Source organism: Filicampus tigris, chromosome 5, assembly GCF_054856515.1.
Source record: "Filicampus tigris isolate MCC_2025a chromosome 5, RoL_Ftig_1.0, whole genome shotgun sequence".
Lineage (NCBI taxonomy): Eukaryota > Metazoa > Chordata > Actinopteri > Syngnathiformes > Syngnathidae > Filicampus > Filicampus tigris.
The window spans coordinates 11,825,581-11,840,014 of record NC_141221.1 but is presented as its reverse complement, the minus strand read 5'-3'; the positions used below and the strand labels follow the sequence as shown (position 1 = coordinate 11,840,014).

Genomic DNA, 14,434 nt, shown 5'->3' with positions numbered 1-14,434 from the left:
GCACCCTCTGCTATTGTATCGACTCGCGCATTGATTTTAAACCGCTTGCTACTACGGTGTGTGATGTATGTGGAGAAGTAGTGAAACTTTTCTGTGTATTCTATGACGTGAAGAGCTGGTATACGAACGAACAGGATCAGTGGAGCGCTCTTGAAACCAAAAAGTGCATCAAAAAGATTTGGCACAATCCAACAATTGAACTAATTAGCCTGTGGGAATAAATGATGGTTGGATGACTTCTGAGCAACTCTCTCAGCCTGTATTTAATGTATTCCCTCTGTCAACCCCTCCCATGCTCTGCCTGTACTGGTAACCAGGCTACCATCCAAAACATCAGCTTTGTATGCAAATGTTCAGCAAAAAGAAACAAATGAATAATTTTGGTTTCGGCACAAGCATATTAACTCATTCACTGTCAGACATTTTCAGACCATCTTTTACCCTAACGTTTAAAAAAAATTAAATTGAAAAAATATATAAATAAATTACTGGATTGAATGGCTACACTGTGAAAAGACTAGTAAATTAGTCAACGGCAGTGAACGAGTCAAAAGTCATTTCGAAAATCGCACTTGAAATATATCAAAATATTCTTCAGACAGCAAGCTTTTAAGTATTTGACATTTTAAATGATATGGTTAAGTCTCTACCATCAGTGTCTTTTTATCCAGGCTACAGAGTAAAATGAAGCTTTGACGGAGAACGCAGAACTACAGCCGCAGCCTTTAGACATATGACATATAGAACCATTGACTAGGCGATAATAAAGACAGGACCTTGTGGATCATGAAAGTCATTCATTTTATTCAATGGCTGAAGGCTACTTTACCTGCCAGAGTGTAGAGATGTTCCCATACATGCAGACTCTCCAGGTATGGTTGAAGGACCTGAGTTAGGGCCTTGGGGGTGTCATTCAAGCAGCTGCAAATGTTAAAAAGTGCAACGACGAAGGCATCTCCTGCTCTGCGTTCCTGTGTAGATATTTCAAGCTGGCTCTCCTGGCAAAAATCTGGAACCCCCCCAAAAAAGGTCAATTAATTAAATAAAATAAGGAGAGAGTCCGCAATGCATCGGAAAATTCATGTTGTATCACTGGTACAGGATATTGTCGCTGACCTGTGAAAAACACTAATGTCGAATTTTTGAATTTTTAAAAAATGAGCACGTTAATGCGATGTCTGTAATGCGGAAACACCATTCACGTAAAAAAAAAGAACATTGAAAAATGAAAAAGTGTTTTTCACAGGACAGCACCGATATGCCTCTCGGCTTGTAATATAAATACTTAATTCTATAAAAAAATAAAATAAAAATGCTTCCTTGTACTAGTAGGACTTGAATCATATTAAATCACACAGTGATTCTCCCAAAAATTATAACGTCTTTCTCCTAATTCAGGACATATTCCTTTAAACTCAACTGCATTATTCTCTTGTTTTCTTTTAATTCAAGAAAGTCACATTAAAGACTTTTTTTAAGGCCATCATACAATATAAAAAACACATGAAACATATGTATACTGATGGTATAATTTTCAACAAAGTTTTCTAAAGAAAATACAATAATAGATTTACTTAATTTTATCTTTAAAAAAAAAACTTTGAAAGGGTGATGAATCGTCGTGTTTCAGCATAATTGAGGCCTCTAATTTAATTCAAGACTATTAAAGATTATCGTTTTTCATCGTAAATGCAAAAAAAAAAAATACTCCTGAGTACAACAAGGAGTAGTTCATACACAATTTAAACATTCTGTAGACGATTATTGAAAAGGACAACATGAAACAAGGACAAAAGTCACAACCGCAACAGAGATTTAAAAAAGACTTACTTTGTTCCATTTACAATTTTAAGGGAAACTGTCCATGCAAAAAAAGCTCATTGCAGTAGGATTCATGATATATATCATACAAAACAGCATTTTGATTTTTTTCACCCTTTTACAGGAACAAAAAAAAACATTGGAAAATGCTCAAGGCTCACCCTGACACGTGTTAACAGAATGGACGAACAAAAGGCATTGTGTATTGGAAAGGGAAGAAAAACTCACATCTGTGTTCGATGGTTGGGAGGGTACAAAAAAAAGAGAGAAGCAGATTTCAAAGCCCCCTGGCTGTGGGATGTACAGCACATGGAGACAGGAAGTGAAAGGGAAGAGGTTTTGACAGGGCATCCTTGTGGGGGTAGCTGTCGAAGCACATGGCTGACGGAGGTGTGTGTGTAACTCCTATAGATGTCTATACTCGGGACAGATATTGTGTACTAGGGGTGTGTGTTAAGTTGACAGGGGTTGCTGAGCGGAGGCCCGTTGCTCCAGAGGTGGCAGACATCCAGCGGTCTGTCAGAGATGACAGCTATTTGAATAGGGGTGTGAAACACTGCAGTCAGGAGTCTCGTGAGATTTTACTAGGATTTCATATAAAAAAGTAATTCGGAGTGATTAGATGAAAAGTGGCACACTTTTTGTGTTGTTTGAAATGCTTTTATACTAATTAGCAAACCATTAATTTCTATTAGCATCATGGGTGAGTTGGAGTCGATGGCAGTTGATTTTGGGCGAGAGACTGAGAGCTGAGCACATTCTGGATTGTTCACCAACAGTGTTGACATGGTTACCTTGAAAAAGTAACTTAATTACTACACTGATTACTTGATTTGAAAAGTTATATTGCAAGTTACTTTATTAGTGAGTTACTTACAGCAGACAACAACAAACCCCGCTTAACAAAAAATAACAACTGTTTTTTCCATAACTTTATTGGAAGTGTATTTTTAACAGTAATGTTTAAGGATAAGGTTTCTAATTTAAAAAAAACAGATGAAGACGAGCCTTTTTAACTTAACATGAATAAAAATGAGTCTTTCTGGATTTCACTCAACATAAATGGTCTAATTCACAAATACTTGACTTAACATAAATCATATTTTCATAATATACAATAAGGGCAGTCTTTTTTTGACTATTCACCTGTAAATTTAACAGTAAATATTGTAATGGTAAAACTTCTATAATGTACATTGTTTAGAAAAATAACAACAACAAAAAAATCAGGGACCTCTGGAATTAGTCGCAGCTGTTTCACACAACCTGTTGGGACTTTCTAAGCTTGAATGTACCGTGCTGCGACTCCAAATGTTTCAAATTTTATGTAATTATATCTGAAGCTAGATAACTCTTTGTCGACAGTATGGCGTATACAACCAACTTTTTAAGTTTTCATCTTTACACAAACTCACAAACTCGACATAGGGACTGTATTCCCAGCTTGAAAATGTGAACCTCTCTACTTCCTTCATTGGCATGTAGAGGTGAGAGGTCAGCGTGCTGAAAATGTGACTTGGTGCTTATGTGACGTTACTACCGCGAGACGGTAGGGCGTAGTTGACCGCATCTCATAATTGTCTACGGTTGAATATGCCAAGAGTTTCCCCTTACTACATTTATGTTTCTTAATGTATGTGTTTGTTGTGTGCTTGTTAGTTAGTAAAAGGGTTTGTTTTACCTCCTTTATTTTGAATATAGACAACATACAGATGTACGTTTTGCCGACTTGATTTTGTATAACAGTAACACAGTAAAGTCTTTGAATAGTAACTTCTATGAGATGACTACAGTATATTGGGTATAGCAACGTTACTAGTTACTTGAAATGGCTGCTATTATTCAGTGATGCTGGTAACTGTCCTAGAGTTACGGTGACATACTGTATAAAGCAATGTACAGTGCCGTCAGGTCTGCAAATTGGAAATTGAGTCTCACATGAACAGAGCAAACAGCTGAGAGGGCACTGTAATGTGGCTTTCTTTGGATAAAATATGAATCATTTTAAACGGGAAAGGTAAAATCTTTGATCCGGTGCACGGTCATTAATATTCAGCTTGACAACAGGCATCTTAGAAGCAACATCACCATTCAAGATCCAAATGAGAAAGGATTTCTTCTTTGTAAAGTCATTCATTTTTTTCCCTCTCTTGCACAATCGTACGTCTAACACGCTCTAAAGTGTTGAACCAAGCTGACCTGTAATCAGTCTATTAGGTGGGTTATGCCACTATCTTGTTCTCTGTCTGTCTGGTAATTGGTCCTCAAGGAGAAAGTGTTCTGGGTATCAGTGATGTGACCGTGACGGTCTGTGGAAACAGGATTGAGAACAAAGCAGGTTCTCTGATTGTGGCACAGCAGATAACTTCAGAAAAAAAGTTACCACTACTGCCAGGACACACTCATTTAATTTTAGTCTAGTTGTCTTTGTGGAGTTTTCTATTATGTCTCCGGCCGTCTCAAATCCAATACAAGCTTGATACACGGGTGAACGGATAAAAGCAGAGCTCATTGCAAACTGCAGTGACTGAAAACAGGAACGCTCCTGACATGTATGGAAAAAAAAGTGTGTTTATGTGGCTGTACCTGAGTCAATACATTGTATTGTATGTTTGTAGTACCAAGGCTTAGGTGCATTGTGAATGGTACAACCCTACATTTGTTATTTTCTGACATTCAGTGGGATAATTACAGTTGTATAATAGGTACACTCTCAAGTGTGTTACTTTATTTTAGAATGGCCAGCATAGCAAAATAAGTGAGCAGGAAACATTATTGAAACACTGCTATCAATAAAAATATATAGCGTTTCAGTTATGACTAACTATGCGACTTGCAGTGTATGCTACACAGACATGCCCACACACACACACACAAGCATGCACACAGTAACAAACACACGCACATTGTTTTTAATGTTTCAAAAGCACACACTAACAAACGCACGCACATTGCCTTTAATGTTTCAATGTTTTCAATTAAAACTTAAATTGAAGTGCATTCATTTATATTTTCTATTGGGAAGACAAGTAATTATATTACCCGAGTGCACAAAATGAATGTAATTTTTTTGTGACAACTGTGATGTTCATATTTGTATCAGGAAATGTTCAAAAGTCCCACCTTTTTCATGAAACCAACGTAATAATAGAATATTACTGTGAATTGCACTTCTGATATCCAACTGAGAATGTGCTACCAAACGTTGTGGCCCATGAATACTGGACAAAACCAAATACTGAAACATTATTACCCGTGCCCCCTTACAGTACAAGAAGATGAGTTTGACTTCTAAAGAAACAAAATGAATATGTGTGTGAAGACACCTGACAATAAAGAAGCCGGCAGTGCATGGTGACCTAACACTTCGATGTGACACCTTATGCGTCTTTTTTCTTTCCGTTTGTCCTCCCTTTGTATACACACACAAAACGAGCACAGATGCTTACGGGAGTGTTAGCTTTCAGTCAAGCCTCTGTCTTCCGAGTTCTCGCTTAATTAGGCCGTCACTGCGATAACACGCAAGAGTCAGCGCTTCCTTGCGTTGATATACGACGCGGAGTGGAGGCATCCCAGCGCCTCGGAGGCGACTCTAGTCGACCAAGTGAACGGCACAGTGAGAGTTGTTATTAATGAGGTCACTATAATGTGAATTAATGTGCAAGTGCACAACAGTCTTTAAAGGTTAGACTGTTGCCAGTACAGGGGAGAGGAGGAGGAATGCAAAATCTTTAAAGGTCAGCATATGTGCTCTGCTTGGGTCTGTTGAGTGTTTATTACTGCACTCTATTGATTTAGTGGCGCTGATGACCAAGGTGAAGATGATGACGATGATGATGGCAAAGATGATGATAATGACGGCCTAATAAAATGAGAGGGAGGTCATCTAATGTCTGTAAAAGTTAAGAGCTTAGTTCTCAGAGCATTAGGTAACATCATGCGCCGAATCTTATCTTAAAATGGAAGTCATCCCCAATTTTATTTTCAATAATATATTACATGCAGCTGCACTAGTCCAAACTTGATATTCAGATTAATATTATGTTTTTGAAATACGAATTAAGAAGCAAAATCCACCTGTTTTTATCCATCTCAGGGGCGGCCATTTTGTCACCAGCTATCGACTGAAAATTACATCACAGGTAACAACCAATCACGGCTCAGCTTCAGAAATCAGGTGAGCCGTGTTTGGTTGTTACCTGAGCAACTGTGATGTAATTTTCAGACGACGGCAATTTACAAAATGGCCGCCCCCTCAGACATAAAATACGGGTGGATTTTGCTTCTTAGCCTATAGTCTACAAATGCAATTGTAATCAAAATGCCGTCTTTAGACTAGTAGGGGCGCATACGCCCTAATTGTAAACAACAATTTTTTTGGGTTGACTTCCCCTTTAAAACATTGTTTCAAAGTTATGTGTGTGCTTGACTTCCATATTCTAGCATTCAAAATGTCTGTAAAATATGTAAAGTGTCAAGCACCATGCAGAAAAGATAGATACAAGACTTACAAGAGTTTTCCAGGAGCATACGGGGCAGGTGACAGTCTCTGTGAAGCAGCATTCGCAGTAGCAACCTGGGATTGGTTCCTGGGTCAGAGGTCAGCAGTCGGAGCTGACATGCAGAGGCTTCCTGGCCCATAAGGCCGTCTCTGAGAGCGGAGAGATGGAAAAACAAGTTGACAGTTCTGCAGTGTCAGGTGAGAGACAACAAAGGAGGGAATAGGCTTCACTGGATGAGATAGACAGAAATCAAAAATGTCTTGAATTATACAAAGTAGGAAAATAGAATAGTACAGTGGACTCTAAATTGAAAGTGCCTTAATTCTGTCAATGGAAAATTTCTGCCATTGGAAAATGCTTCTTAAGTCTGGAAAAACTTCTCAAAGAGATCACTGAAGAAATGGGAAAAAAAAAAAGAAAATGTGGTTCAAATGAAATCAATTATCCTTTAATGTGAATACTGTATTGTAATATTCACATTTAATAGTAAATTCAGGTTATTTAGTAATAACAGAGAAAACACAAAGATACAAATAGACGGTTTCACTGGAGAGGGGTGATGTGAAATTAAACTCCTCAGGGTTACAAAAGATGATGTGCAATGGAAATGTAAATGGCAATAACATCTTCAGTCCAATATGTCACTCAAGAACCCTCCCGCTCCACTTCTGTACATATTTGAGTAGTTTTTTCACTGAGTAGTACCTACTTACTTTTACTCAAGTAATTACTTGGAGGACTGCTTTTTTACATTTACTTGAGTCGTACTTTGAAGTAATCGTACTCTTGAGTACATGTTTTTGTTACTCTACCCACCCCTTGGTACACTGGGGAACACACTTTTTGTTGAGTTGAATCTGACAGCTGTTAAATCTGACAGCTTTTTAAACTTATTTTTTTTCTCTATAGATCCCCGTTTTTTTAAACATGAATTAAATGTGTATGTATGTAAATAAAACACTAAGAAGGAACAGTTACAAGCTTTGAAATCTAAAAAAAGAAACAGAATAAAATGAAAAAGAACTTACAACTGTACGCCCACGGTTACAAGGTTAAGAGAAAAGCCAGCAGGAATCGTCTTAATTCCTTTTATGCTATCTTTCTGTTTGCAGATATTGATAGCCGTGACCTATTGGGAGCTGCACACACCTCTCGCCGCACTGTCTCAATTGTGACTGCACAAACAAGTTGCCATGTAGCTGTAGATGAGTCCAATCATAATCAGATCTTCTTACTACAGTCTTATTAGAGCTAATCAGTGGACTTTTGCTTATCTGGAGAGTAAGCTGTGGAGAAAAAAAAAACACGACATGCTAGAAAAAACTGACAGCAATTTTGGAATCAGGATGCCAATTTTAGTCTTTGTTAGCATAAAAATCTAACAAGATTTTTTTGGGGGGGGTTCAAATTTTTCCCCAGTGTTATCAGAGATGAAAGACCATTATTTCCATTGAGAAAAGTTGCTGCAAAACCTCCAAAATTGAAGTTTTGGAGCCAATTGTGTTCAACCTTTAAGGTACCATTGCACTTTGAATACATGCAACAAGGTTAAGATCCTTCAGTGTCCCTCAGCCTATTCAGCAAATGTCTTCACTCTCACTTGTATTTATAATGTGCACCGGGAAGGAATTAGCTCTAATCGTGGCCAGCTAAAAGCAAATTAACATTTGGGAGACAGCCAAATACATGAATATACAGCATTACCCCCCTCCTACATCTTTTGTATAACCAAGAGGCTGCAGCCAGCTGTGGGTAATGAGCCGTATCCTTTGTGTGTGCAAAACGTGCATGTGTACACCACTCCGGGTGCATGCTTGTGGTTGGGTATGCATGCGAGTGCGAGGGCACGCTGACGTGTGCAAATGTGTGTGCGCCCGCATGCTACTTTATACATCTCAATAAAATCTAATGGAAGGCATGGACAGAATTTGTCTGAGGCGCAAGGCGGCGGGAGGCTTCACAGGGGACGTCTACAGAAATTAACCATTCTATGTGAGTCGGAAAGCTACGGCAGGGTGCACCCTGCTGCTTGACTGAGGCAAACTATGCCTCCATCTGACAGAGCAATTTATGATGTCTGTGCAGCCGCAAATCCTGAAGAAATCCTCTTTTAACTGCACTGATAAATCTAGTCGGCTGCGGCGCAGAGTTGGCTTACGGAATGTCACAGACACACGCACACACACACGCACGCACGCACACACACACCAACGGACAGTAAGACAGACGTGACGGTATTAAAACACTTCACGCAACAGATATTTGAACACAAAATGTGCAGCAACACAGGTATACAGACAACAACGCAATACTCACATCAATTATTTATCATCTAAGAAAAAAACAACTGTTAATACTGAAAATTATTGACTGACTTAACGTAGTTGTGAAAGTCTTTCACATTGTGTCTGCATGACTGTATGACACTGCACCGTGTGGCACATTGCCAAAGGAGTCACAAAGAATTCATTATGAAGCACAATCTGTTAAATTCTTTACATTCTATTGCTACGATTTTTAAAAATAAAGTACCGTATTATTGAGCGCGCAAAAAACCCATTACAGAGGTTTTTGTTAGGTTGTTTTGGGGAGGCTGAAAGGGGTTAAAGGCATATCCATTGAAAACTGTGTTTTGAGTTGCAAGCGTGGTCAAGGAATGAATTAAACTTGTAACTTAAGGCATCACTGTACTTCGTTTTAAACCTGTAAGTCTGGATGTTTTTTTCATGCACTTTTTGATTTTATTATTGTTTCATTGAATAATCATTATAGTGTTTTTTTTTTTTTTTTTTTTTTTTTTATTTATCTTATTTTATGAGCTAAGGAAAGGTTTGGCCTCCGAGTCCCACTCCAGTATGTTGCGGTTCTGGCTTCAGGCCACCGCCAGGCCCCTCTGGCGCCATCGCACGCAAAGCAAAGAGGTGGGAGCAAATAGAAAGGTCATAAAAATAAACTAATTCCCGCTCGCCCGTACATTGGAGCACAAGTGCGGGGGTTAGTTTGATTTGTGCGCCATCAGCACGCAGTGACATCACCTCTGGCTGTGAGGGAGATTACAGGGGAGGAGGGGGGGGGGAATCAAGGGTGAGGGGGTGAGTGATTGACTGCACCTTGGAGGTCACACGAGTAACTAGACACACGTGTAGGTATGATCACATGGTCACAAGCACAACACGGTATACGGTCGATGCCTGATGTGTAATGCCCTCATAAAGCATCAGCATGAACCAAATCAGTGTCAGCAGCAAGGGCTGTTTTACAGCTTGCTTTGTCATATTCGTACAGCATACAGCAGGTGGAACTATGAATATTTATCTGCATGTATGCTGCTGGAACCTGCACAGAAATCGTTTTTTATTTAGGCACACCTGTAATGCGATACAAGACCGGCAAAACTGTTGTTTAATGGGCACTATCGGAGATTTACGATATTAACCCAAGAATGTTTATTGTAGTTGTAGTTTGCAGTGGTGTACAACTGCACTACATCATGCTGCTTTCAATACATACTGTATGGCTTGTTCTGTGCAGACTTTTGGTTCTAGAGCATTTAGCCAGTGGACCACAGGCTTGTCCAATTGGTGTGGCGTTGACTCCTGCGCATCGTTATTCATAAATGTTCTGGAAAAGAGAGTGTTCTAACATTAACTTTGAACAACACCATTTTACTAGCTAACGTTTCGCAACATCCAAACCTGTAGAACAAAGTTAGCGGTGCGGTGCCAATGACAAGGACTGTCAGGAGTTGTTCACACAAGCTATGGATCTGGTAGGGCCAGTCGGATCCGCCCGCTATGATGGTGATTGCTGACGAAGGGTCGCAGCGGAGCAAGGCCTCGGGACTTTCACACACGCTCCACATCAGCTGCTCCACAAACAGCAGCACTGCTGTGATGTCACACCTTGTACACATGGAAAGGAAACAGACAGTGATTGTTGACACGTATGTATAAAGAGAAATGAAAAAAAGGTGACAAAAATATGCCATAAAATACATATATATACACATATACACAGGGGTCCCCAAAGATGATATACACTTCCTTGTTTCTATTCCGTTACAGGTATCATTCAGACAGAAGTGAGGCTATTAGCATTTGACAGCTAAGGCGTTGCAGTTTTTGGAAGCATATCATGCCCATGCCCATGGCTCGCCAATTGACGTTGGAGTAGTGTTGCAAAATTGCCACCTGGCAAGACGTTTTCTAGTCCTTGACTGCAGCTCAGTGCCAGTTTGAGAAGCTTTACGGCTGTCACAATGTTCCAACGGACAGCACATTTCCTGTTATCAATGGCAAATTCTTCATATTGTTCAAGTGGAAGATTATGCTGACAACCTGAAATGTAAATTGTACAACAAATTATAGCAGCGTGATGGGCATAAAGCTTCTCAAACTGGTGCTAAACTGCGGCCGGGGATAGAAAATGTACTGCAATACTGCAACAAAGTTTCAATGTCAACCGGCGAGCCACACAAAAAATGAAAAGTCTAAACTGTCAAATGATGATGGCCTTACATCTGTCCGAATGATACCTGAAACTTTTCTTTTTTTTTTTTTAAAGAAGTGTAGTTAATTTTGGGACACCTCATAAAACACTTCTGACAAAAAGGTGCCTCTAAGTACTATACCTTATCTGTAGGTGTCTCTTATATGAAGGCTGAGCCCTGGCATATCTTTGCACCAGCACCTGTAACGTCTCCGACAGCACCTGGCCCAGCAACTCTTTGGCCAAATGTGGCGGGAGGACAGCCCACAGATCACTACGGAGACCACACAGGAAGTAGAACCACATCTGCACTGAGAAGGAACAGCGCTCACCCTGTGGGAGAAAAAAATCAAGGTGTAGAGATGAAGATTGTCAGATGGTCACTGGCAGTGACACATAAGCACAAAAAAAGCAAGAAGGGATAAAAACAAAGAGAGGTGGAGGGAGAAAGAAAGGGAGAGGAGAGAGAACGTCTCAGTGGTCAGGCCACCTGTACTCTGCACCTGGTTTCTTCTGTTCTGAACTGGACAACGCATCACGCTCGCACATTGAAAAAGATGAAGGGGGAAATTGAAACCTTCTCTGAGAAGAATGAGAGCAAGGCTAGAAAGGAGACTCCTCATCTTTACGGTCCAACAATAAGCCATTGTATAACGCATGGCGCACCATCCTGACATACTGTCAAAACTGCTCCACTTCCTCAGGTTAGTACCTTCTCATTTTCTTCCCACTTCACTTCATCGACCTCATATTTTACATCTTTCTCTCCCTCCCTCTCCTCCCTGGAGCGAGTCATTTAGGGATCTGTGTTTGATGGGAGCGTGACCGGACTCGATGTCCGGGATTAAGCAGCCATCCTATGCCTGTGGATCCAAGAGAACAAATCCAGACGCCAGGATCCAAGAGCAGTTACAAGCATATGTGAGGTTTGGCTATAGAATTTAGATGTATATTTATCTGTAGAAAAAAAATTCTTCAGTGAAGTTTTGCATTTTGGCTTCAGTTATCTTTTTTTTTTCTAGTAGTCCTAAGTACACTTGCTGTCAATATATCACATGAAATATTTTCTCACCAATCATTCATCCATGTGTCAATAACTTTTTCTAGGACAACAAAGAGTGCGAAAGCAAGTTGGAAAAAGGTGCTGCACAGAGCCAAGGCACGGAGAGAGAAATTTGATGCATTCATCTTCACACTTTACACACACCAAATGCAACGCACATTGTAAGATGTGGCTCTCCACACCCGCACAAGCACTCATCTGCACAAATACACACAGGCATGCTTGAACAAAAGCGCACACCTGCGCACAGCAGGTCTGCCCGACACCGTTGACCCAGGGAAGCAGGCAGGAACAAAGAGGCAAAAGCAGCGTGTTGAAGGAAAGAGGGGAGGTTTGGATTGGTTTAAGGGCATGAAGGTAGGGTAGTCACAGGGGCCCTTTTGCTACTTTCCAGACAGTCCCACTGTAGACTGCAGACTTCAGACAGCTGAACCCCTGGAGCCCCCGGGGGAGCATGGAAGCCACAGATGTTCTCAGGAAGTTCATAGTAGAAGGTTCGGTGAGAAAGGGGAGATGGGAATGAACGGGAAAATGAAAAGAAGACGCAGGAAAGCTCCAGAGGGTTCCTGAAATCCTACAGAATCTGAGTCACCTGGCAATGTACGGAAGACTGTACTTTTAACGCTGATGTGAATAAAAGAAGAAAAAAAAAAGCCACACCAGGAGGAGAAATTTCTACGATAGCTATTCTTCTGTTTTAATGCAATGCCAGTCGAACATTTTATGTAGCCATCTTGCTATATATCTTGCTTAACTTTTAAAATACAATTTTAAGTTGTCCAATTCAGAAGAAGGCCAAATATTCTGTACAAACACTTCCAAGTTTAAACGTGCAGCTTAACATATCACACAGTAACACTTGGCCATTTTATTTTTTATTTCTTGTAATTTTCTATCACAGTGGTTCACTTCTTCTAAAATAAATTTTTACGTTGTCCAATTCAGAAGCAGGCCAAATATTCTGTACAAACACTTCCAAGTTTAAACGTGCAGTTTAACATATCACACAGTAACACTTGGCAATTTTATTTCTTATTTCCTGTAATTTTCTATCACAGTGGTTCACTTCTATTTTCACGCATGACAATCAGCCATGATAATAAGTTAGATGTGTGAGGCGCATCTGCAACATAAACTAACTTTGTCATTATCAGCGTTTGGTCAGTGTTTTTTTGTCTTACATTTGAATAGAATTGGTGATTAATCTACACAATTCCTTAGTTCGTATGACACTTGTATGATCTTCAAAAATGTATAAAAATGATCCTTATAACATTGTACTGTCAATTAAAATTTCTATAGTGATGAGTTTGCATGTGTTGTATTGTGTCACTGCTTTTCACACTCGTGTATGTATTAATGGCCAGTGATGCTAAAGAGGCAGTGATCAGTAAACACAAAAGGAAGAAAAATGAGCACTTAAAGTGAGAACATTAGTTGATTTTCCATTTCCGTCAATTTACATTCTCATCAAGCAAAACATATAAGCTTTTATTCAACATTTGTTTTGTTTTTGCCTTCAGTTTACCATACTTTACCTCATAAAAGGGTTTGGGGTCAGTCCAGTGGTGGCTCTCCGCATCCTGAAGCACACAGGTGGAACAAACCTGGATACAATAGCTGCTGAGTTGGTCTTTCAAGGCCTCAACAGCTTGCTGGTACTTCTGGACAGGCAGCAGACTAAGGTGCCTAGGCAGAGAGGAGGTTGAAACACTCCTGTAAACTGCAGAACTTGAACAGGAAACCATACGTGATTTGTTGTAAAAGTTCAGTCTTTAAATCTTCCTGCCTTGATACTTTCCAGAAAGAGGTGAGAGTTTAACAGGGGGTGCAGGAAGCTTGGAAACGGGGGGAATGACTGGTGAGGAGAGGAAAAGTACTTTACGACCCAGAAGGGGAACAGGCCAAGTGTCGGTGGAGGGGTGTACAGGGCTAGAGGTGGAAAAACAGGAGCATGGAGGGCAACCGTGATGCCTTTGGAGAGGATATGTGGAGGGCAGAGGTTAACGGGGTATTATGAGGCATAAAAATTCACCAGATGTAGACACAATATGGGTGTCATTACCACGTGTCCGTCATTTTCATTTTCTTTCAAATTCTGCACCATTGGTTTTAATCATAAAAGTAGACTTGTTTTCTAACTTTCCAGCAGTAGATGATTTAGAAGAAACAACAATCCACAAGTTCTAGCTTTGACTTGGTTAACAGTTTAAACTTTAGAATTAAAAATAACAGTTATATTGTTTACTTTTTCCCTAATTATACATATACATACATACATACATACATACATACATATACATATATATTCATAAATAACATTGCGTTTTTTGGGGGTTTGCGATATATATTGCGATATTAAAAATAGAAGATTTTTCACCAGATGACTTGAATAGATTTGTTTGGGAATAATTTAGTTAACTCACCCTGACATTATTGTATTCATATAATACCGTTTAATCCAGACTAAGGGAGTTCACCTGTGAATGATGATTGCTGTATATAAAAGGGATCACGGAGGCCATGTCTCTGTAACAATAGGTTATTTAACATTGTATTT

At 39.7% G+C, this 14,434-nt stretch overlaps 1 protein-coding gene across 2 annotated transcripts in view; it reads right to left on the bottom strand.

The window, feature by feature from the left end:
- Nucleotides 1-14,434, bottom strand: part of kiaa0825 (KIAA0825 ortholog) — a 120,897-nt gene that overhangs the window by 78,740 nt on the left and 27,723 nt on the right. For both annotated transcript variants that reach the window (XM_086031408.1, XM_086031409.1), the window contains 6 exons: nucleotides 13,413-13,563; nucleotides 10,954-11,144; nucleotides 10,019-10,225; nucleotides 9,834-9,944; nucleotides 6,333-6,472; nucleotides 830-1,009 (listed from right to left, as the gene is read on the bottom strand). In XM_086031408.1, the coding sequence (XP_085887534.1) occupies nucleotides 830-1,009; nucleotides 6,333-6,472; nucleotides 9,834-9,944; nucleotides 10,019-10,225; nucleotides 10,954-11,144; nucleotides 13,413-13,563 (980 nt within the window). The remainder of the gene's footprint in view (nucleotides 1-829; nucleotides 1,010-6,332; nucleotides 6,473-9,833; nucleotides 9,945-10,018; nucleotides 10,226-10,953; nucleotides 11,145-13,412; nucleotides 13,564-14,434) is intronic.